Source organism: Engystomops pustulosus, chromosome 2 (genome assembly GCF_040894005.1).
Source record: "Engystomops pustulosus chromosome 2, aEngPut4.maternal, whole genome shotgun sequence".
Classification (NCBI taxonomy): domain Eukaryota; kingdom Metazoa; phylum Chordata; class Amphibia; order Anura; family Leptodactylidae; genus Engystomops; species Engystomops pustulosus.
In genome coordinates, this window is record NC_092412.1 from 173,304,988 (window position 1) to 173,329,732 (window position 24,745).

The window sequence follows — 24,745 nt, forward strand, 5'->3', positions numbered from 1 at the left end:
GGGTAAAGGTGCTTAGCAAAATTAAAATTCCCCGTAGCATCATAATGTGTCTCCTGCAAAAACACCACATCTGCTCTACTTCTCTTCAGCTCATTGAGCGTAAGTCGTCGCTTGCGAGCCGAGTTGAGCCCCTTTACATTAAGTGTCAAAAGCTGAACCATGGTGAGTTAGCTAACCGATACTCCTGGGCAAAATACGATGGCGCCCCTGAATAGGATGCAACTGGACCAGCTCTGGGGGAGGGGGGGAGAGGCTATGTATAGCTTTTTTCTTAAAGCTCTAGTGTGGTGGTACGGGAGGGTGTCGGTGTATAGAGGCCTAGAGCGTCAGGGAGGCTAGGAAAGGCGACAAGAAGGGTGACGGGGGAAGGGACAAGACTTTCACACCACAAGACAAACAGTCAAAACAGATAGAAAGAAAAAACCAAAAAAAAACCCGAAAAAAAAGGGGGGGGGGTAATAAGAAAACAATGATAAATTCCTACTACTATAACCAGGGGGAGGAAAACCTCCTGACCCTAGTGCAGGTCTATTCAGCCGGTCTGCCCCTAAGATGGGGGAGTATAGTCAGCTGAACCGGATTCACCACCTCCTGTATCAGCCCTATGTTAGGGTCAGAGGGCGGGATCCGGAAAAGACCCACCTGGTGGGGGAAAAACGTGGCAATAGAACCTAATAAAGGAAAAAAAGAAAAAGCATCAAGTGTAGTACTACACAAAAATAGGAACTGAGATATATCTCTAACTATCCAGACACTAACCCCGGTGCCCTTGTGCATATTACTTCCAAATTTACTAAGGAGGGGAAGGGTACCCCGAATCAAAGCAAATATGAGCAAACATAAGACCCCCTTCAATCAAGTATGATAACTATAAAGGATATATATGCAGCAGGTGTTCTCCTCTAATCATAAGAGTCCTGAGATGGAGCTCTGGTTCGCGGCCTTCGTCTCTTCTGTTGCAGTTGGGTCTTATTCTGCATTTGACGCAACTGAGGGGGAAGGTCCCCCCAGTCGTCCAGTCTTGGAGTCGGGATGTTCCAGATGTCGCAGAATTCCTGCAGCTCCTCCACCGCTGAGAGCGTCGCTGTTATTCCATCTTTGGTGGCCGACAGGGCAAAAGGAAAGTTCCAGCGATAGGAAATGTCATGCTCACGTAAAATGTCCAGCAGTGGTCGTAGAATCCGTCTTTTCTGAAGGGTGATCCCAGAAAGATCCTGATAAAGCTGTATGGTGTCCCCGTTGAAGACAAAATTCTTTTTCTTCCGCGCCGCAAACATGAGGCGCTCCTTTAATTCAAAGTCATGCACACAACAGACCACGTCTCGCGGGTTTCCTCCCATTACTTTAGGCCTCAATGCTCTATGAGCTCTATCAAGTTTTACTTGTGTTTCCGGTTCCCCCAGCAGTGTCGAGAAAAGCGCTTGAAGTGTGGCACGGACATCTTCTTTACCCTCCACCTCCGATAGGCCCCTCACCCTTATATTATTACGCCTTCCTCTATTGTCGAGGTCTTCCAGGTGTCTGGCCATGTCTTGTAATGTGACAGATTGAGAATGCAAGGCATGTTGCATGTGTGTAATCTGACGCCTTGAGTCCGCCTGTTCCGCTTCTAGGTGGTCAATTTTCTGCGTCATGCCCTGTATATCGCGCCGTATCTCCGATATTTCAGATCTGAACGCCTCCTTAACTTCGGCAATTAAAGATTTAAAGTCCTCTTTAGTAGGCAGGTTCTGAAGGTGAGCGTGCCAGAGTGGTTCTGATACCGGTGGTCTCTTGTCTGCCATATCGTCTGTACCGAGGTGCTCAGGCGATGACGCCCATTCTGGGGAAGGTGCAGCATAGCAGGCGAGAGTGGGGTTGCACCCAGCTCGTCCTCCGTAGCTTGTGATCGGAGGACAAACAGGGTTCCAGGAACAAATTCCCCAGGCTGTGGGAGTTGGGGGGACCTCAGTGGGAGGCTCCCAATATGTCGTCCCTGCCCTTCGTTTTCAAACTGACCCTCATCCATAGGGTCGTGTTCTTCTTCTGGGGTCTGCAGATGTTGCAGGGTAGGCTTTTTCAGATGGAGGGATGACCCCCCCTCAATGTGTCGCAGGCTACCTTTCTGGTCAGGGTTCTGTGGAAGCGCCACTTTATTCTGGCGCTGCTTCATTCTGGCGCTGCTGTATTTATTCATTCTGGCGCTGCTGCGCCACTTTATTCTGGCGCTGCTGCGCCACTTTATTCTGGCGCAGCTGCGCATGTGAAGAATAATTTTAAAGAACTAGGTTCAAAGCTTAAGGAAAGGACCTCCAAGGTAGTATTCTCCGGAATTCTACCTGTGCCATGCGCTACACAGAGCAGACAGCGGGAGCTCAGGGAGTTAAATGCATGGCTCAGTCCTGGTGTAGAGCAGAGGGATTTGGGTTCCTAGAGCACTGGGCTGACTTTTCATTGGGGTACAAGCTGTTTTCCGCAGATAACTTGCACCTAAATGGAAGATCCTAGCAGGGGTGGCGGAGTATTTAAACTAGGATCGGGGGAGGAGGAAAAGGAAGACACTAAAGAGGTAGACAGGTCAGAGAGGGGACAGGTTATGTTGGTGGGTGGCGAGTTGGGCGGTGTATGAAAGCCTAAGGCAGTGGATAAGGAGATCCACAAGTTACAGAACGGTGGTGAGGATATATGTACCAGTAAATTTACTTTAAATCAGACAAATAACTGTGGAAAATTAAATTGTATGTTCACAAATGCCAGAAGTATCACAGGCAAAATGGGTGAGCTTGAGGCTCTGATATTAGAGGAACAGTTAGATGTTGTTGGTGTAACAGAGACATGGCTCAATGCAGCACATGATTGGGGTGTTAATATTCAAGGTTTTACACTCTTTCGGAAAGACAGGGCAAATAGGAGGGGAGGTGGTGTATGTCTGTATGTCAGAAAAGACTTAAAAGCGATTGGAATGAGTCAGTGGTCTCAGAAGAGTGTGAGGAGGCTGAAACTTTGTGGGTTGAAATTCAAAGCCAAGAGAGCTTTGAGAAAATTATTTTTCTCTGAGGAAATAGAGGGTCACCTATATAAACAGATGGAGCGGGCTGCACAGGGGGGGACCGTTGTGATAATGCGAGACTTTAAAGGACACCTGTCATCAGGTCTGTGTCACTAGTCCTGTCGCTACTACCTGTTGGAGCAGCTCACAAGGATCCCATCCCAGCCTTTATCTAGTTATTTCATACATTATTCATTGTAAAATTATCTATTTTTTATCATGTAAATGAGGCTGGTCACATGGTCAGAGGCAGTGATGTCACCCCTGTTACCCCTCCCCTCTCCTCCCCCTGCTCATGTCTGTGTGTAATGTATAGTAAAGCATGGCTAGTGTGTGCTGTATCTGCTGACATGCTGCATCCTCCTAATATACAGGTGAGAGACACAGACATCAGCTACACATGAATCTGACATGTTCTGCTGTAACATGGCTGCCTGGAGCTGTTGTATCTCTCCTATACACACACACACACACACACACACACACACACAGGCTGCAGGGGGCGTGGCCACCAGCACCAGGAAGCACATCATTATACAGCCTCACATCATTATACAGGCTGTCAGTCATGCACTGGGGGCGTGGTTGTGCCTCCCACTCATGAATAGAGTGGACAGCTTGAATATGCTAATGCTTCATTGGACATTTCACAGGTCATTTGCATACAGCTTTAGGACCTCATTGCTTAGGTTTACAGGCATGTAGAGGGACAATGAAGGGATAGAGGCAATGCTCTCTAATGGCAGTTTATGAAAATATATTTAGTTTAGGGGGGTTATTTTGCATGACGGGTTCTCTTTAACTTTCCAAATATTCACTGGGGTCAGGGCTCTTCTTTATCTGTGAAGGGGAGACATTTTATCAACTTTCTGCAGGATAATTAAATGTTGCAGCTTGTAGAAGATCCCACAAGAGGTGACGCATTGTTGGACCTTGTGATTTCTAACAATGAGGAGATTGTCCAAAATGTCAGTGTCCGGGAACCCCTTGGGAACAGCGATCATAATATAATTATGTTCCTCTTAAACTTTAAAAAGCAGAAACAGGTGGGAAAATCGAAAACTTCGAATTTTAAGCGGGCTAATTTCCAGAAATTCAGGGCTGCACTACTGGATATAGACTGGGATCAGATTCTGTCAAATGAAGATACTAATGTTAAAGGGGAGAAATTCAAATCTATCCTGGGTTTTTATACTTCTAAATATATTCCAATAGGTAACAAGTATAGACGGGCTAGATTACACCCTGCGTGGCTTACAGCTACAGTTAAAAGGGCAATTAAAGAGAAAAAGAGGGCATTTAAAAAATATAAATCTGACAGGTCACCTGAGGCTTTCAATACTTACAAAAAACTTACCAAAATCTGTAAAAAAGAAATCAAATCAGCCAAAATACAAAATGAAAGACAGGTGGCTAAAGATAGTAAAACAAATCCCAAGAAATTATTTAAGTATATCAATGCAAAAAAAAAATGGGTCGGAACAGGTTGGACCCCTTTATTCTGAAAATGGGGCATCAGTGATTGGAGACCAAGAGAAGGCGGAGATACTTAATAGGTTTTTTTAGCTCCGTTTATACGATAAAAGAAAGAACTTCTGATGTGGGTGGTGCCAGTGCGGGTCATGGATCCTGTGATATTCTAGACTGGCTGATCCAATCTAAGCTCAATAAAATCAATGTGTACAAAGCTCCTGGACCAGATGGGTTACACCCCAGAGTTCTTAAAGAACTCAGTTCTGTTATTGCTGTACCGCTGTCTAACATCTTCAGGGATTCCGTAATGTCTGGTGTGGTGCCAAGTGACTGGCGCAAGGCAAATGTGGTGCCAATATATAAAAAAGGCTCTAGAACTTCGCCAGGCAATTACAGGCCTGTAAGCTTAACTTCCATTGTGGGGAAAATACTGGAAGGGTTAGAAAAAGACTATATACTGGAGTACGTGACATCAAATAGTATAATAAAATAAAATAAAATATATAATGACAGTGACAGCCAGCATGGGTTTACTAAGAATAGAAGTTGTCAAACTAACCTTATCTGCTTCTATGAAGAGGTGAGCAGGTGCCTGGATGGAGGAGCAGCTGTGGATATTGTGTTCTTGGACTTTGCAAAGGCATTTGACACTGTCCCTCATAGACGCCTGATGGGTAAAATTAGGGCTATTGGTTTGGCAGAAATCATTTGCAATTGGATTGCAAACTGGCTAAAGGATCGTATCCAGAGAGTTGTGGTCAATGATTCCTACTCGGAATGGTCACCAGTTATGAGTGGTGTACCCCAGTGTTCTGTGCTTGGTCCACTACTATTTAATACATTTATTAATGATATAGAGGTAGGAATTAATAGTACTGTGTCTATTTTTGCAGATGACACCAAACTGTGTAGTGTAATACAGTCTATGGAGGATGTTCATAGGCTGCAGGGTGACTTGGACAAACTGAATGTTTGGTCATCCACTTGGCAAATGAGGTTTAATGTGGATAAATGTAAGGTTATGCACCTGGGGGCCAATAATCCAAAGGCAAAGTATGTACTTGGGGGAGTAAATCTGGGAGAGTCCCTTGTTGAGAAGGACCTGGGGGTACTAGTAGATCATAAATTGAGTAACAGCATGCAATGTCAAGCAGCTGCCTCTAAAGCTAGTAGGATCTTGTCATGTATCAAAAGTGGTATGGACTCTCGTGATAGGGATGTAATATTACCACTATTCAAGGCATTGGTTCGGCCTCACCTGGAATATGCTGTCCAGTTCTGGGCCATAAAAAGGATGCCCTGGATCTGGAGAGGGTTCAACGTAGAGCCACAAAAATGATAAGGGGTATGGAGGGTCTTAGTTATGAGGAAAGATTAAAACAACTAGATTTATTTAGTCTGGAAAAGAGACGACTACGAGGGGACATGATTAATTTATTTAAATATATGAATGGTCCATACAAAAAATATGGTGGCAAGTTGCTTCAGATTAAATCAAATCAAAAGACGAGGGGGCACTGTCTCCGTTTGGAGAAATCAAGGTTTAATCAACGGGGACGACAGGGCTTTTTTACTATGAGAACTGTCAATCTGTGAAATAGCCTGCCTCAGGCGCTGGTCACAGCAGGGACAGTAGAGAGCTTCAAGAAGTGGTTATGTTATATAGAATTGTTTCCCCTAAATCCCTTCCTCATGCAATCCCTTCCCTTCCTTGGTTGAACTTGATGGACAAGTGTCTTTTTTTCAACCGTATAAACTATGAAACTATATAATTTTGAGCAATGTATGACCTTTTGATCCCTTTTTATTACAGTTTTAAAGTGCTGGTTTTGACTTTCTTTCCTTTACAGGGTTCAAGCCATGGGATAATTGGCGGCCTCTTTTATTTGCTGTCTGAAAGCTCACGTTTCATTTTTGCACAGTGGTTTATAAAATTACAGCTGATCTCCGATTGGTTTCCATGGGCAAATGGAACAGTTTAACCTCAGATATTTATGATAAATCTCTCTCAATCTGTATCCCTCTCCATCTTACCTCACATATAAGTGTCTTATACTCATTGCCTATAGTAAACAATTATAGCTCAGAGCTCATATTAATGAATTGTGGCAGAACGAATCATAGCTCAGCTTCCAACTGCCACAGCAGCAGCAGACAATGGCTTCTGTATATGGTGGGTAATAAGTGGATTTTGGAAAGCGTGGGGGGAAAATTTCAGCTCAAACCTGGTCAAAGACGTTCCGTGAGTCACAGGCAAACTGTGTAAAATTTAGCGATTGTAAATCCCCCACCGGGGCCTAGCCTTTTCTTGGGGCCTGGAGGTTGTGGCCTAGGCATGCTAGTGTCACGGTGCTTGGTATGGGGACCGGAGGGCTATCCTACAGCCTGGCAGGTCTCCAGCAGGTGGTGTATGCAAGAAATGATGTAGAGGGAGAGGCTGATGTACTGGTTCTCCTTGGGGCAGCCCTTAGAGTTGGGTTACCAGCCTGGATGCAGGGGAAGGCTGGGATGTAGCTGTCTAATGCTGAAAGCTGCAGCTGAGTATATTCAGTATCAGCCCGGATGGTGGACTGACACCCTGTAGCTCTGTAGTGAGAGCTAAGGCCGAGGAGGCCTGTAGTAAGAGCAGGTGCTCTAAGAGGTGATGCTCCATGGTCAGAAGCTGGGTCCTAAGAGAGCCAACTCCTCCCCTGACTAAGGGTTTAGTTAATCCCTAGTCAGGTGGTCTCCTCCTCCAATCACACTCCAGTTACAATAGTGGAACATCATTGGATGATAACATTAACATTCCTTTAACCCTTGCCTATCCAGGCAGAATCTACTGCTGCTCAATTACCTGTATATGTACTGGGTAGTAAAAGGGCTTTTTCACAATTATTCCTCTGCCATGCGCATTGGCAGGGACGTTGCATAAACACCACGGTACATTCCTTTAGTGAACATTTTTTCATACCTTGCTTGAAACCAGGAGAGCACTTTTATTGTTGCATACACCAAACCGTATACTTTGTAACCTTTTATAATGTATTGATATTTTTGTATACAAAAATAAAAATAAACCTTCAACCACATAAGTCACTGTCCCAATCTGTGGAGTAGTCTGCATCAGGGTCTGGTCACAGTAGGTACAGCAGAGAGCTTCAAGAAAGGTCTAGATGCATTTTTACACCTAAATAACATTGACAGTTATGTTATATAGAATTGCTTCCCCTAAATCCCTTCTTCACCCAATCCCTTCCCTTCCTTGGTTGAACTTGATGGCCTTTTTTCAACGGTATATACTATGATACTATGTTAGGTATCGCTGCATACCAAAATGTCCAATCTATCATAATATAATAATTGTTATATGTTTAACCTTGTAGCATCCCCATGATTGTACCAAACCAAAGAGTAAATGTGAAAGCTGTAAAACCAAGCCCTCAAGAATATGGAGCAAATGTGTTTTTTCACCAATTTCACTGCATTTGGATTTTTTTTCCAACTTCCTAGTACAGGGCAATGGATATTAACCCCTTAAGGACGCAGCCTGTTTGTAGGTTAAGGCTCGGCCCTTTTTTCAGAAATTTGACCAGTGTCTCTTCCTGTGGTAGTAACTTTTCAACGCTTTAAGATAGCCTTGTGATTTTGAGATTGTTTTCTCGTGAGACATTGTAGTTTATGTTAGTAGTATCATTTTGGTGATCCGTTCCTTTTTGGGGGGTAAAAATTCACAAATTTAGGAAAAATTTGAAAAAAATTACAATTTTCAAAGTTTCAAAGTTTTTAGACAAAAAGTCACACCACAATTTTTTTGGGGTAGAAACCTTTTGCCATTGGTCTTCTTTTTATTTCTATTATTTGTTTTACGTTTCCATTTTTTTTATGGATGTGAGAAGGTTTCAAGTGTTAGTAGCAAATTCTCAGATTTTTTTTAAATTTGAAAAATGCTAAATTTGTGGTGATAAATGCAGTTTGGAAGTGCTCTATAAAGGCTTTTGTACTATATACCCCCACAAGTAACACCATTTTATGAACCTAACATCTCAACCTATTCAAATCAGCATTTAGGAAGTCTGTTAACCCTTTTATTATTTTTCCAGAAGCAAACAAAAATGGATTTGAAATTCTGAAATTTAAATTTTTGATTACGATTTTTCTCATTTAGCCCTAAAATGGACACATTCATTAGAAATTTGAGGTAAATATACATCCCAAAATTATTGCCCTGCTTCCTCCGAGTACGGCAATACCAGACATGTGGATGTCAAGTGCTCCTTTGTCGCACAGCGATGTCCAGAACAGAGTTCGTTTTTGGAAGGCCAATTTGGCTGCAAATGTTTTGTGGTGCCACAGTGTACTTGAAGAGCCCCTGAAGTAACAGTACAATAGAAAACCCCCAAAGATGTCACCACTTTGGAAACTAGACCCCTCAAAGAATTTATCTGAGGTTGTGGTGAGCATTTTAACTCCCAACATGCTGGTCAAAATCTAATGCAAAGTAAATGGTGCAGAGTAAAAAATGCGTTTTCATCTCAAAAATGTCATTTTAGTGCCTCATATACTGTGCCCAACCCATGCCACTTTAGACAATGACCCCAAAAATCATTCTGCGGATTGTCCCGAGTACAGCAATACCACACATGTGCCAATAATTGACAGGCTGGGCATACAGTAGGCCTGAGAAGGAAAGGAGTGAAATTGCGATTTTTCGCCTCCTTTTTCACACATTTGGATTCGGAGTGCCATGTCATGTTGGCAGGGCCCGTAAGGTACCAGTGCAATAGAAACCCCTGAGAAATTATACCATTTTAGAAACTAGACCCCTCAAAGAATTCATCTGGGGTTGTGGTGAGAATTTTAACCCCCAACAAGCAGGTCAAAATTGAATGCACAGTAAATGGTGCATAGTAAAAATTGCGTTTTTATTGCAAAAATATAATTTTAGTGCCTAATATATTGTGCCCAACCCATAGCAATTTAGACAAACACCCCAAAAATCATTCTGCGGGTTGTCCCGAGTACGGCAATATCACACATGTGCCAATAATTGACAGGCTGGGCACACGGCAGGCCTGAGAAGGAATGGAATAAGATTTTGCTTTTGGAGCACCCTTTTCACTAGAATGTTATTGGGGTGCCCCTGAGGTACCAGTGCAATAGAATCCCCCGAGTATTGACCCTGTTTATGGAAAGGGCACACCTCAAAGAATTTATCTGGGGTTGTATGAGCATTTTAACCCCTGAAATGCTGGCCCAAATGTCATACAAAGTGAATGGGTCAATGTAGAAATAGCATTGTTTTCTCAAATGTGCCATTGTAGTGACAAATGAAAACAGCCCAACTCATGCCACTGTGGAAAAAACACCCCAAAAATCTTTCTGCGGGTGATTACGGGTATGGCAATACCCCATGTGTGGCAATAGTCTACAGGCTGGGGACACGGCCGGGCTGAGAAGAGACAAGCAATATTTAGTTTTTGGAGCACCCTTTTCACTAGAATGTTATTGGGGTGCCCCTGAGGTACCAGTGCAATAGAATCCCCCGAGTATTGATATAAAGTATTACTTTATTTATTTATTTATAAATAAATATTTATTTATTTATTTATTAGTATTGATATTACTGTTTATGGAAAGGGCACACCTCAAAGAATTGATCTAGGGTTGTATGAGCATTTTAAACCCTGAGATGCTGGCCCAAATGTAATACAAAGTGAATGGTTCAGTGTAGAAATAGCATTGTTTTCTCAAATGTGCCATTGTAGTGACAAATGAAAACAGCCCAACTCATGCCACTGTGGATAAACACCCCAAAAATCTTTCTGCGGGTGATTACGGGTATGGCAATACCCCATGTATGGCAATAGGCTACAAGGTGGAGACACGGCAGGGCTCGGAATAGAATGGTATTTGGAGCACAGACATTTAATTTTTTTTTTTACATCAAAAAACATTTGTAGATGCCCTTAGGGATCAGTACAGCTGACCCTATTTACAAACTACACCCCTCCATGAATAAATCTAGGGGTGTAGTGAGCGTTTTAACCCCACAGGTAGACCCCAAGGACGATGCATAATGGATAGTGCATCGTACAAATTATTCATTATGTCATCTTGTGCCCAGCTCCTGCCACGGGAGACAAACACCCCAAAAATCATGATGTGGGTTCTCCCGGGTACGGCAATACCCCATATGTGGCAATAATCTACAGGCTGGGCACACGGAAGAGCTCAGCAGGGAAGGTGCGGCATGCGGCATGATGTATAAGCTGTGTGAGCTGTGTGCATCAGGGTACAATTATACATCCAGGGACGTGTGATATATCCTAAAACACTCCTTCATGCATAACCCTGGTTTGTCGGGGCATGTGTCACACTGATATATGGTTTCCCTCCTTATGCCCCTTTTGGAGCACACCCTGCACCTTTTTTGGTTCCTTCCCTTGCTGGCTGTTTGGGGAACTTCTCCTGGAAAGTGCTGCCCTGGTACAATCCGTGATGTGGCCTCGCTTCCAGACGTGCTAGCACTCTCCCCTTCCTGGTCTCTAAAAATCAGCTTCTTGACTACCACCTCTTGAAATTCCAGGAAAGTTCCCCTCTGGCCGGCATATCGATGCAGCACAAAAGCATTATACAATGCCATCTGCATGATGTGCACGGCCAGCTTCTTGTACCACACCCTCGACTTCCGCATGGCATTGTACGGCTGAAGCACCTGGTCCGACAAATCCACCCCTCCCATGTACTTATTATAATCCAAAATACAGTCCGGCTTGGGGGCTTCTGCACTGGTACCTCGTACATGGGCAGGGGTGATGCTGTGCCCATGTATTGTTGTTAGTACAAGGACATCCCTCTTGTCCTTGTACCTAACACACAATACTGAGTCGCTGCTTAGTGCTCGGCTCTCATGCCTTCTGAGCTTTTCCCCTAGCAGCGACTTAGGGAGACCTCTCTGATTTTTCCTAACAGTGCCACATGCCACAGTTTGTCTGGAAACGAGGCACTTGAACAGGGTAATACTCGTATAAAAATTATCCAGGTAGAGGTGGTAGCCCTGGTCCAATAGTGGGTGCACCAAATCCCACACTATCTTTCCAGCTATTCCCAGGAAGGGGGGGCATTCAGGGGGCACTATCCTAGAGTCCTTCCCTTCATATACCCTGAACCACTCTCACACAGCTTATACATCTTCACGCCATACCGTGCCCTCTTATTGGGCAGGTACTGGCGGAACTGAAGTCTCCCTTTGAAATGTACCAGGGACTGGTCCACTGATATGTGCCTCTTTGGAGTATACACATCCATAAATTGGGCACTCCGGTAGTCTAATATGGGTCGGACCTTATATAGCCTATCATAACTGGGGTCATCTCTGGGTGGGCACTGAGAATTGTCAGCAAAATGCAGAAACCTATGGATGGCTTCAAAGCCCATCCTATTCATTGCCATGCGGAACATCGGGGTGTGGTAATGAATGTCTGTGCTCCAATAATCCCTAATAGAGGGCTTTTTGACGAGTCCCATAAGAAGTACTATGCCCCAATACTTCTCCATCTCTGCTGCACTAACAGGGGTCCACCTGTGGGGTTGCGCATCAAAAGAAGTGGGTTTGTGGGCAAAGTATTGTGCAGCGTAGAGATTAGTCTGGGACACCATCAAACTAATAAGCTCCTCAGTAAAAAAAACTTAAAGTAGTCCACTGGTCCGAGCCCTGCCGTGTCTCTGTGTATCCCAGGGCTGGCCGTAAAATCAGGGACCTGAGGGGCATAACTACTGGGGGTCACCCATGTGGGGTCAGAAGCCCCGGGCACCCCAGCAGAAGTCCCGGGCACCCCAGCAGAAGTCCCGGGCACCCCAGCAGAAGTCCCGGGCACCCCAGCAGAAGTCCCGGGCACCCCAGCAGAAGGGTGCCACATGCCACAGTTTGTCTGGAAACGAGGCACTTGAACAGGGTAATACTCGTATAAAAATTATCCAGGTAGAGGTGGTAGCCCTGGTCCAATAGTGGGTGCACCAAATCCCACACTATCTTTCCAGCTATTCCCAGGAAGGGGGGGCATTCAGGGGGCACTATCCTAGAGTCCTTCCCTTCATATAGCCTGAACCAGCAGGCGTAAGCGCCTTCTCGGGGGTTCCTCTGAGTCGCTTTGTGAGGACGAGGAAGACAAATAAAACTCGTCTCCACTAGCTGACTCCGTATCGGAGGCCATAAAACTATAGACCTCCAAATCCGTATACGTCTTCTGGGACATGATGGGGGGGATAGTATGCAACCTACAGTATGGCAGTATATGGTAGGATCGATCAGACAACCTAGGGTTAAAGTACCCTAGGGAGTTTGAAAAATAGTATAAATAAAAATTTTAAAAAGTTAAAAAAAAAAGATAATTAAAAAACCTAAAACTTCAAATCACCCCCCTTTCCCTAGAACTGATGTAAATAAACAGTAAAAATCATAAACACATCAGGTATCGACGCATCCGAAAATGCCCGATCTATCAAAATATGATAACGGTTTTTCAATAGCGCCCAAAGTCGAAAATGGCACTTTTTTGCCATTTTGAAAAATATTTAAAAAATCTATAAAAAGTGATCAAAAGGTTGTACAGTCCTAAAAATGATATAATTGAAAATATTATCAAATTTCGCAAGGTTTTCGCGAGGTTTTCATTTTTGTAAATGTATGAAAACATTATAAAACCTATACAAATTTGGTATCCCCTTAATCGTACCGACCCAAAGAATAAAGTAAACATGTCATTTGGGGCACTCAGTGAAAGACGTAATATCCAAGCCCACAAGAAAATGGCGCAAATGCGTTTTTTCACCATTTTCATTGCATTTGGAATTTTTTTCCCGCTTCTGAGCACATGGCATGGAATATTTAATAAAATAAAAATCTAAGGTACAGTATGGTAACATTTACAGTAAAATGGACGATGGTAATGTTGTTGTTGTATGCCTTATGTTTATGAGCAACAGTTTTCCTGCTATATACCTGCATGTCATAAGAATTTAAATTAAAAAAGGACCATGTTAAATTCAAATCTGTTTTTTTTTTTTTTAATTTTTACCGGTGTTTTGTATGCGTTGGAAAAGGGGTAGTCTTATACGGCGAATATATCTTAAACTCTATATTTTAAACAGGTAAGTAGGGGGGTCGTCTTATACACCAGGTCGTCTTATACGCCGGAATATACGGTAATATGGTGGAAAGTTGTTCCAGGTTAAATCAAATCAAAAGACAAGGGGGCACTGTCTCCGTCTGGAGAAATTAAGGTTTATTCACCAGAGGGGACAGGGCTTTTTTACTATAAGAACTATCAATCTGTGGAATAACCTGCCTCAGGTTCTGGTCACAGCAGGGGCAGCAGAGAGCTTCAAGAAAGGTTGAGATGCTTTTTTACACCTAAATAACATTGAAGGTTATGTTATATAGAATTGTTTTAGCATTTCAGGAATTAAATTTAAATAAATTCCACACAGAACCTTGATTTTGTTTTAAGTGCACAGCAAGGTGTTGAAGGGAAAGAGGGCCTGACAGGATGGACTGGTGGTTTAGTGTCCCAAATTGCCCTTTAGCTAGTCGCTCTATGCACGCTATAAGATATAAGCAGAGATGTAGTACGCCATCTTCACTGTCTGCAAAGGAGTGGGGAGCTGCAGAACACGGCAAGTATAATTTATTTCATTAATTTTTTTTTTTTTTTTTTTAAAGTGGGCAGAGAGGGACTAGCAGGGAAACAGGGAAAGATTTAACCACACAAAATGTATTAAAATTTGGAAAAAAAAATATGAACCCCAAAACCCAACTCTTAAGGCTGTATCAAATTCAGCACCCTCTATACACCCAAGACAGCATACATAGATAACATGGAGGTATAGTAGTAATTTTAACAATACAGATGTTTATCAGAATCTGTTGATATTGGCTTGTGAAAATAATAATTAAAAAAAAACCTCATTTATCTTAAGTCAGGGCATTTGGGTGTGTATTTTCTTGTTTTTTTTCCCGACTTTTGAACTTGTTTAATTTATCTTAGAGGTTGATATATCAGGCTGCGGAGCCTATAAGGGTTTTTGCAACTTTTTATTCATTTATTATGCGCAAAAGTCTCAAACTCTTCTTCAAGAAAAAGAAAGAAAAGTAGAAAATTCCAAGATAAATTACCCTATTTGTCTAATTAAATTTTGCTTTAGCTCCCAAATGTCATGTTCACAAGGGGTTAAAAAAAAAAAAAAAAAAAGTCATGTAGTTTATTCAATGACTTCTAAAATTTACGAAAATGTAAATACCTCCCGCATAAGCCTGTGGTAAGGGCAGATGGCAGGGTTCAGAACACAAAGGACATTGCTTGTTTTTTCAAGGGAAGATTTTATTGAAATTTTTGGACGCAGCAATACCTAACATGTTTATGATTTTTACTGTATATTTATATGACTTCTAGGGAAAGAGAGTTGATTAGAATTTTTTTTTTTAATATTATTTTTTTTACTATTTTTTCAGACCCCCTAGGGTACTTTAACCCTAGGTTGTCTGATTGATCCTACCATATACTGCCATACAAGAGTACAGGGGATTTTGCACATCATCTATTACAATGTGCAAATCGCATAAGGGGAGCGGCGATCTGAGCCAAGATGACGGCGCCCACTCGCCGCCGGCTCGCAAATGTGGTTTTTCACCATTTTCACTGCATTTGGGGAAAAATAAAAAAAGTTAGAGATTTTTGAAGTTGGCGAGTGAAAAATGGAAGTGAAAAAACTAAAAAAGGCCAAGTCGTTAAGGGGTTAAAACAACGATCCATCAAAAAAACCCTCAGTCTAGCTACAGATTCCCATGGCAACCAACCAACCAAAGACAGTAAGAGAGACAAGGTAACTGATAGCTTCTAGCCTGCTAGCTGACAAACGGCTGCAGATAGCTAAATGAGTGTAAATTAGAGAATTGCTTACTTTGGTGTAGTGCACAGCTGGTCAAAATGTTGTATACTTTACAGTTGTACTTTAAGCTATAAACTGGCTGCATCCTAAAAGGGGTTGATCTGCAAGGTTATAAAACGCAGCAGAGAGCTGTAGTCTGGCCTGGGGAGCATGTGGCATCATTTATGGTCTATTCTGTAGCTTATAGTTTCTGAGGAGATGAAAAAAAGTCTAACATCCCTTCTTTGACACAGGACGTAAGATTAACAGAATTGCTTACATTTGCTATTTAAGCACATTAAAACAGGCAGTCATTATTTTCTCCTATAAATAGACATCTATCATCACTATATATGCTATAGTTATTTGTTTTACTGAAAATTTCATACCCCTCCTCAGCTAAAAACACTCCTGAAAAATCATAAGAGGAGTAATATTATCCTTCTGGAAAAATATTAATGTGACCTCTGGGTGTAGTTTAGCAGTTGCTATTGTTTTTCTAGCCCTATATTTGCCTTTTTATTATCCACTGCAAATAAGTGACTTCCCATCACAGTTTTTTTTTGCATGGTTACGAATGAGGAGCTCACAGCATGGCATTTATACTAGTCGTATGGTAAAGATGGGAGGGATAATAATGTCACCTTTCATTTATGACTGTTATATAGTAGGTTTCTATTGTTCTAGCCATAGAAGGGCTTGATTTCAACAGGAAAAGTTTTTATTGTTATTTTTTGAATCTAGAAGTAATTTCATGTTTTTATTCAAGTTTTAGGTTGAGCAAAGTAATACTAAGGCTGCATTCACACACACACGTATGGGGGTCGTATATACGGCCGATGTATATACAAGTGTATATACGTCCCCCATACAACGCAATGGACTCACTCACTATCTTTCGACGGAATACGGTGCCATGCAGTGTGTATTTCTATAGAAAGCGGGGCGGGTGCGAGCAAAGCTCACCCCCTCCTCCTCTCCCGGGCGCCAACGTGTCCCCGCCATGCTACAGTACGACGGGCACGTGTCAATGTAGCTTAAGATATCAATTTCAAATCTGAAAATATATTTACACTTTGATATCATCTATTGTACCTTCAACTGGGGAGGTCTTTAGTCTTCGGCAGATGATGGTGACTCCACCATAATTGTCCCTTATCCGATTCACAGCCTCTCCACTCCGCAGCTCCATAAGGTCCCGCAGTTCTTGCACACTGCACCCAAAGTCCCCTTCATAGGTGCCGTCATTGATGGAATTAGGATGGTGATCTGTGGAATTATTGGCCATTTTGTGAATGTTATTCCACACTTAGTCCGTATATAGTGTAACTTATCTCCTCCTTTTTTGTTTTTGTCTTTATGTAATATTCTTCTTTTATTCCTGTGTTCGATGAGAAGTTTTCCTTTTGAAAATCCTTGGAATCTAGATCATTCTCCTCTCGCACATTTCTGATGAATGATTTAGGATCAACAATGCAAACAGAATGCACATGTTACCAAAGGTGACCGTCCAGCTTTTCGCAGTGTTCTTAAAATACAGGACCGTGGATGCTAAGGAAGCAAATATAAAAGATCAGTAAGTAACATGAATATTAATTGTGCACAGACATATCACAAAGCTGTGTACAATAATCAAATAAAAAAGGCACAGAATAAACACTTATTTCTCATGTACATCAAAATGGGCATTTAACCCCTTCCCGCACCTTGGCGTGATTCTATGTCATAGGATGCGGGTCGTTCACATACCTTGACGCAGTATCACGTCATGGCAATCGCCCGGGCTCAGAAGCTGAGCCCGTGTGTTCGCTGTGGGATCCCGGTTGGATCCCGTAACAACCGGGATTGCGTCTATCACAATCCCAACTGTTTAACCCTATAGACGCTGCGGTCTATAGTCCCTTGCCGTGACGATCAATTATTATAAAAACGCAGCACCTTATCTGTGAAATAGAGCTACATCAACGGTCCCTGATGGATCCAAATATCACCTAAAGAGTTAAAAAGTGTACTAGATTGTCTGACCGAGCTCTATAACTTCTTAGTCTTTCATCCTTATTTCAGATTCATGTGAGTTTCTTATTCCACACATAGGATTCCTTGGTATATTTACAGACCAATCCGACCAAAAACGCTTCAGATGAAAATAAAGCACCTTTCAGACACGGAACTGCTGTAGTATTCTCCTAGTCCTTAAAATTCTCATGGTGGTAAATTCCGCTATGCAGAGAAAATACACAAGGACATAGTGTAGACAGTTCCAAAAGGTCAAATATTTTAATATCGGTTCTACTCACATAAAAACAAGTAAAATGTGCATATAATTTCCACGAGGACACCAAGACACATGCCCCGGAAGAAGCTGCAAGGTGAAATACAGGGTCGGGCAGCGACTTGGTGTCCGCACAGAAATTATATAAAGCGCAACAAAAGTGATCAAAAAGTAACGTTTACCCCCGACATGATACAAAAAAAAAAAAAGTACAACAACCGCCGACTTACAGACGACCCCTAGTTACAAACGGACCTCTTATTTACTTTACCCTTCGGCTACAATAAACAGTTATCAAAAGGTGTCTGTAATTCAAATTTAATGTTAATCCTAAAATGCAATTGTCACAGAGACCACAAAAACTTTTACAATTATAAAATATACAGTTCCGACTTGCATACAAACTCAACTTAAGGACAAAGCTACATAACCTATCTTGTACCTAACCCAGGGACTGTCTGTATTCTGTAAAAACAAATTAACCATAAAAAAGCTATATAAATGGGGTATCGCTGTAATCGTGATGACCCATAGAAAAAAAGATAACACATTATTGTTAAGCTACGGTGAACATCCGGGAAAAAAATGCTACAAACCATAAACAAGAGTAAATGATGTTTTTAACCTCTACCAAGAAAGAGTTAATAAAATACGATTACAAGCTATTGAACCCCCTGTAAATGATGTACCTGAAAGAGGAAAAAAAATCCCCCATATGTCCAAATTACAAAAAAATAAGCATTTTATAGCTTGTACAATGAGACAATGCAGATCTGCTCTGAATGGCGCTGCTTCCGTTCTATGCCCGGCCGTGTGCCCATACAGCAGTCACCACCACATAAGGGGCATCCTCATACTTGGGAGAAACTGGGTATCAAACTTCGTGGAGTTTTTTGTCATTTAATACTTTGTGACGGTTACATTTTTGGCCAGAATTAATACAGCTTGTAAATTACACCTCAAATTTGTTTAAACCCCTGTGAAACATCTAAAGGGTTAACACACTTCTTAACCCCTTAAGGACGCAGCCATTTTGTAGCTTAAGGCTCAGCCCGATTTTTGGGATTCTGACTTGCTTCGCTTTATATGGTTATAACTTTTGAACACTGTTACTTATCAAAACGATTCTGAGATTGTTTTTTCCCCACATGTTGTACTTCATTTTAGTGGTAAATTTTGGCAGATAAGTTTTGCGTTTATTTACAAAAAAAAAGAAAATATGATAAATTTTTTGAAAAATTTGCCATTTTCGAAATTCTAAATCATTGCGTTTTCAGGCAGATAGATTTACCACCTAAATAAGTTGCTGAATAACATTTCCCATTTGTCTACTTTACATTTTCATAATTTCTGAAATGTCTGGATAATTTATTTTGATGTCACGCGGCTTACAAATAGAATATCGCTTTTCCGGATTTTCAGAATTGACTATTTTGGGGATAAATACAGTTTTGAATGAAATTTTACATATTTAGCATCAAAACCCCCTATATAATCTACCCATTTTCAAATCTGCACCCCTCAAGCTATCAGAAACAGCTTTTACGAAGATTGTTAACCCCTTGAGATCTTCATAGTAATTGAATCAAAATGGAGGTGAAATTTAGAATGGTCATATTGTTCCCTTATACGTTCATTTAGCACAAAAATTTACACATTTCCAAAATATAAAAAGAGAAAACCCACCATACAATTTGTTCTGCAATTTCTCCTGAGTACAAAGGCCCCCCACATGTGGCTGTGACTTGTTTTATGGGGGCACAGCGAGGTGCAGAAGGGAAGGAGGGCGCTGCAGCTGCCAGGATTTTAGTTTCCTCATTGGCCCCTTTTGAAGGCTATAAAATTTTCGCTTTTTCGTTATTGGGGCCATGTGACGGCATTTTTTTTGCGGGACGAGATGCTTTTTCCATTGTTACCATGTTGGGGTTGGTATCACCTATTGTTGAAAATTTAGGAACTTTTTTTGAGGGCAGGAGTAGAAAAGCATCAATTCTGTACTGGATTTTTTACTTTTTTTTTTTTTTGGTGTTCACCGTATAGACTAATAATCATGTTATCTTTATTCTATGGGTTGATACGATTACGGGGATACCAGACATGAATATATTTTCTTACGTTTTACTAAATTTGTCAAACAAAACCCTAATGTGGGGAAAAATCGATCATTTATGTATTGCCGTCTTCCAAGTGGCATAACATTGTTACTTTTTTGGCTACGGAGCTGGTTGATGGCTTGTTTTTTGCGGGACATGTTGTACTTTGCACCAGTATCATGTCTGAGTACATATGGTTTTTTGATCGCATTTTATAGCATTTTTTGTGGGATTGAAAAGGTAAAAATCATAATCATAAAATCAACTTTTTCACTTTTATACCATGGGACATGAACAAGCAATCATCTGATTGCTTGTTCATGATAATATTCTGCAATACTGATGTATTGCAGAGTATTATCAGTGTCAGCCTATACACTTGCATAGGCTGGCACTGTGCCAGTAACATGACGTCACAGACGCCATCTTACCGGCAATTCTTGCAAGTAACTCTGGGGTCCAGATCGGACCCCAGAGTTGCTATAGCAACGATCGGCGCCCCCCGAAAACGGTTCGGGGGGGCCGATCATGGGGGAAAGATCCCCCAGATGCATGTTAGATGCCGCGGTCGCGCTGACCGCGGCATTTAACGGGTTAAGCACCCGCGATCGGAGACAACTCCGATCGCGGGTGTTACACTGGGGTGCCGGCTATTAGTTACAGCCGGCACCCCGTGTTTCCCGATGCCGGTTCGGCTCTGATCCAGAGCCGAGCCGGCATAAGCGCCGTGGCGGACATATCCGCCACTGAGCGCTAAGTCACTGCGCTCCGTGGCGGATATATCCGCCACGGAGCGTGAAGGGGTTAAAGTTGATTTTACATACATTGAAGGTTGTAGTTTCTGAAATTGCATAATTTACAGGGTTTTACTGCTATTTAAATCTCTCAAAGTCATTTAAAGTTGAGCAGGTGCCTCTAAATAAGGTTTTTGTCGATTATCATAAAAATTAGAAAAATTGCACCCACAATTCTGAACCTCCTAACAACCTAGAAAAGAGAGGATACATAAAAACCCACGACAATATAAAGCAGACATTTGGGAAATGTTAGTTATAAAGTTATTTGGGTGCTGTCACTATCTGCCTGAAAAGCAGAAAATTTAGATAACACAAAAGATATCATCAAATTTTTTCTATTACTTTGAAATACAATGTGTGATGAGAAAACAATCTCAAAATCCCCTGGATATGTTAAAGAGTTACAAAGTTATAACCTCCTATAATGACACAAGGCAGATTTTATAAATCAGGCTTGGTCCTAAGACCCTAAAATGGCATAGACACAAAGGGGTTAAAAATATGAATGCAAATAAGAGAATAACTAATGCATTATGCTTTAATTAAGCTTGTGATACACATGCAAGTTTGTTGTAACAAACAAGATCATTGTCCATGCTGAATCTAAACATCTAACTGCTGAATTCAACACTGCATGTCAGTTCAGCAGTTCTATGTTCAGCCCTCAAACCTATAGGACTCAAACCTTTTTAATTTTACATTTGTTTTTTTACTCCTTTCATTCCAAAAGTGATTAATTTTTTATATTTATATAGGTTTTAGTAGATTTTAAAAAATGAAAGTCTTTTGTACCAAAAAAAAATAAATAAATATTTGCCATTTTGCCTAATTCTGAGGCCAATAACTTTTTCACACTTTGGTGTACGGACCAATGCAAGATGACATTTTTTGCGGTACATACTGGCGTTTTAACTTCAATTTTGAACCTATATTAAAGTTTGAAAATTTTAGATACCGTATTTTCCGGGCCATTAGGCGCACCGGACTATAAGGCGCATTAGTAGTCAGCGCCTTATACATGGAATAATTCCATATATAAGGCGCACCGGACTATAAGGCGCAGGGTCGGGGGCGTGGCGGAGGTCCGGGGGCGTGGTAGAGCGGAGACCGACCGGAGTGGAGACCGACCGGAGCGGAGACCGGAGAGGTGAGCGGGGAAGGGGGTACCTTCAGGTGCAGGATGGCAGCGGACCCTACTTACATAGGTCCCCGCTACCGCTGGAGATCTGCTGTCTCCGGTAGCGGGGACCTATGTAAGTAGGGTCCGCTGCCCTCCATACATAGGGCGCACCGGACTATAAGGCGCACTTTGGATTTCTAAGGAAATCCTAGGTTTTTTTGTGCGCCTTATAGTCCAGAAAATACGGTAGATCGGGCATTTTGGGATGCGGTGATATTTAACATGTTCATGATTTTTACTGTTTATTTTTATATGTGTTCTAGGGAAAGAGGGCAATTTAAAGGGAACCTGTCACCAGGAGACCCATTTTTAGCACTCCCCCATTCCCCACAGAGCATAGTACATACGCTGCAGTCCCCACCCCACCCCCCCCACCCTTGGGGAACAGCTACTCCATGTGACCTTTTCAAATACAGGCGGTCCCCTACTTAAGAACACTCGACTTACATACAACCCCTAGTTACAAACGGACCTCTGGATATTGGTAATTTATTCTACTTTAGTCGTAGGCTACAATGATCAGCTATAACAGTTATCACAGGTGTCTGTAATGAAGCTTTAGTGTTAATATTGATTCTTATGACAACCTAACATTTTTAAAATACAATTGTCACAGAGACCAAAAAAAGTTCTGGCTGGGATTACAATGATAAAATATACAGTTCCGACTTACATACAAATTCAACTTAAGAACAAACCTACAGACCCTATCTTGTATGTAACCCGGGGACTGCCTGTATATGAAAACACCCATCACTTGGCTTAGCGACACCCCCTGCTCCTCTACAGCCAATTCCGAGTGTGGGGAGTTATTCATACATTTAAAAAGGGTCACATGTTTCCCAAGGGTGGGGGGGAACTGCTCCTTTCCAGACCCTCCCTTTTGGCAACTGCCTAGTCACACAGCAGATGCTAATGAAAGGTACAATATAACATCTTTACATCTTTTTTTCTGTAAAACCTATTTTTTATACAAAAACACTTTGGCAGTGTATGTACTATGCTCTGTGGGGGGGGGGGGGGTGCTAAAAATGGGTCTCCTGGTGACAGGTTCCCTTTAAAGGAAACCTACCATTTTATTTGATACATTATGAAGCAAACATATCTTGAGAATGCCGTAGCTACACTGATGCAGGATGATATCTTGGTTAATCCCTGAGCTGAGTAGTTTTGCTGAAAATTCAAGACCTTGGGAAAGATGGGACATAAACACATTACACATGGGAGCTTATAATTCCAAATGGAGATTAGTCAAGACATGACTACTCAACCTGAGCTGGATCACTCATACACAGCAGCTGGGTGATGATGCAGCAATTGATTATTCTGTCTGGCATTGAGAATAGCGATTGCATCATCATCTCCTGCAGGGAAAAACCCACCTGCTAGGACAAGCCTGAACCAAGCGCTGAAGGAGCTTTTGTTTAGTTTTTTTGCTATTACTATCAGACCCTCTAGTGTACTTTAACCCTGCAGGGTCTGATTACTCATAGTATATACTGCACTACCGTATTACAGTATATATATATATATATATATATATATATATATATTTTACTGATGATCTCTAATTTTGTCATGTACAGCCTATTGGAGATCATAATACATGGCAGGCCTACCAGCCTTTATGTGACTGTAGACTGCCTTGGCAACCGATCGCCACCCTCCGATGACTACACGGGAGGGATGCGATCAGCCATCCAAGATGGCGGCAGTAACAGGCGGGTGTCCTCCATACACCCCTGCAGCATCAGGATGTAATAGTACATCCAGGTATATGAAGGGGTTAAAAGAAATCTACCGCCAGGATCTTGGATAGTAAACCAGCACACTTACAAGCTGGTATGTGCCCGCTCTGGCAGGATCCACTTTTCTTTTTCTTGTGCCCTTGTTATTATGAAAAAAAGGCTTTAAAAAATAAATGCACAAATTTGAGGGGCTCGAAGCTCAATTGCAGAATTTTTAAAAAGGACATTAGAAACTAAAAGGCGAGTGGATCCTCAAGAGGGGTCACACACCAGCAAGAGTCACACACCTCAAGAGGGGTTACACACCCCTCAAGAGGGGTCACACATGTGTTCAGTTTACTATCTGTGATCCTGGTGGATTTACTTTAATTATATTGGAACAACCTCGCTTGTGTACCAGCGGCCTTAGGGAACTGCATCTTCAATTACACCATGAAGAAGTGCATTTAGTTTTAGGTGGGCCCATGCCCTTATGTTTTTGCTGACTTCCTTTAAAAATCCATAATTTTTTTTTATTGTTCTGTGTGCAGATCTTTAGAAGGTCTTGTCTTTTGCGTAACAAATTGTACTTCCTAGTGACAGTATTTAATATTCCATGCCGTGTATGATTGGGTTGGTATGATCACAAAAAAATTTGTATAGTTCTATTTGTTTCTAATAGATTTTTAAAAAATTAATACCTTTTCTACAAAAAAAAAAAAAAAAAAAAAAAAGTCTTTGCTTTACCATATTCTAATGCCAATAACTTTCCATAAAGGGGTTCACCGAAGGGAATAATGGTTTTTATATTTGGACAGAATAGGAATATTGGGATGCCATGATACCCAAAATGTCCTTTGACACCTATGAAGCCCAAAGCCCCTCAGGATCATTTGTATAATTTTAAAAGCTTGTTTGTTTGTGAAAACCAGGACATAGGAAGCTAAAAGAAGAACAGATCCTGCCAGAGGGGGGCACACAACGGTATATCAGTGTGTTTGGATTACTATTGATCCTGGTGATAGATGTCCTTTCAGCATGTCAACTCTTCTTGACAAAAAACAATATGAATATGAATATGAATAAAGAGAACTCTGGATTCACTGGATCACAACAGAGTGCTGCGGCTTCTCCCTTCATTCTATCTTCCTGGAGACATGCAACTAGGGTCTTTCTGCTGTGGGCACCCACCATTATGTAAGCAGGTCCAGATTGGGCAAATTTGGATGCTGTTCCACACCTTGTTTTTCTGAAGGGGTTAATTGCA

The 24,745-nt window shown here is 41.7% G+C and overlaps 1 protein-coding gene across 5 annotated transcripts in view; it reads right to left on the bottom strand.

The window, feature by feature from the left end:
- The window catches only part of ATP2B4 (ATPase plasma membrane Ca2+ transporting 4), a 240,537-nt gene that overhangs the window by 137,630 nt on the left and 78,162 nt on the right, over positions 1-24,745 (bottom strand). For all 5 annotated transcript variants that reach the window (XM_072137311.1, XM_072137308.1, XM_072137307.1 and 2 more), the window contains exon 2: positions 16,505-16,960. In XM_072137311.1, coding sequence (XP_071993412.1) covers positions 16,505-16,697 — 193 coding nt within the window. In that variant the 5' untranslated portion in view covers positions 16,698-16,960. The remainder of the gene's footprint in view (positions 1-16,504; positions 16,961-24,745) is intronic.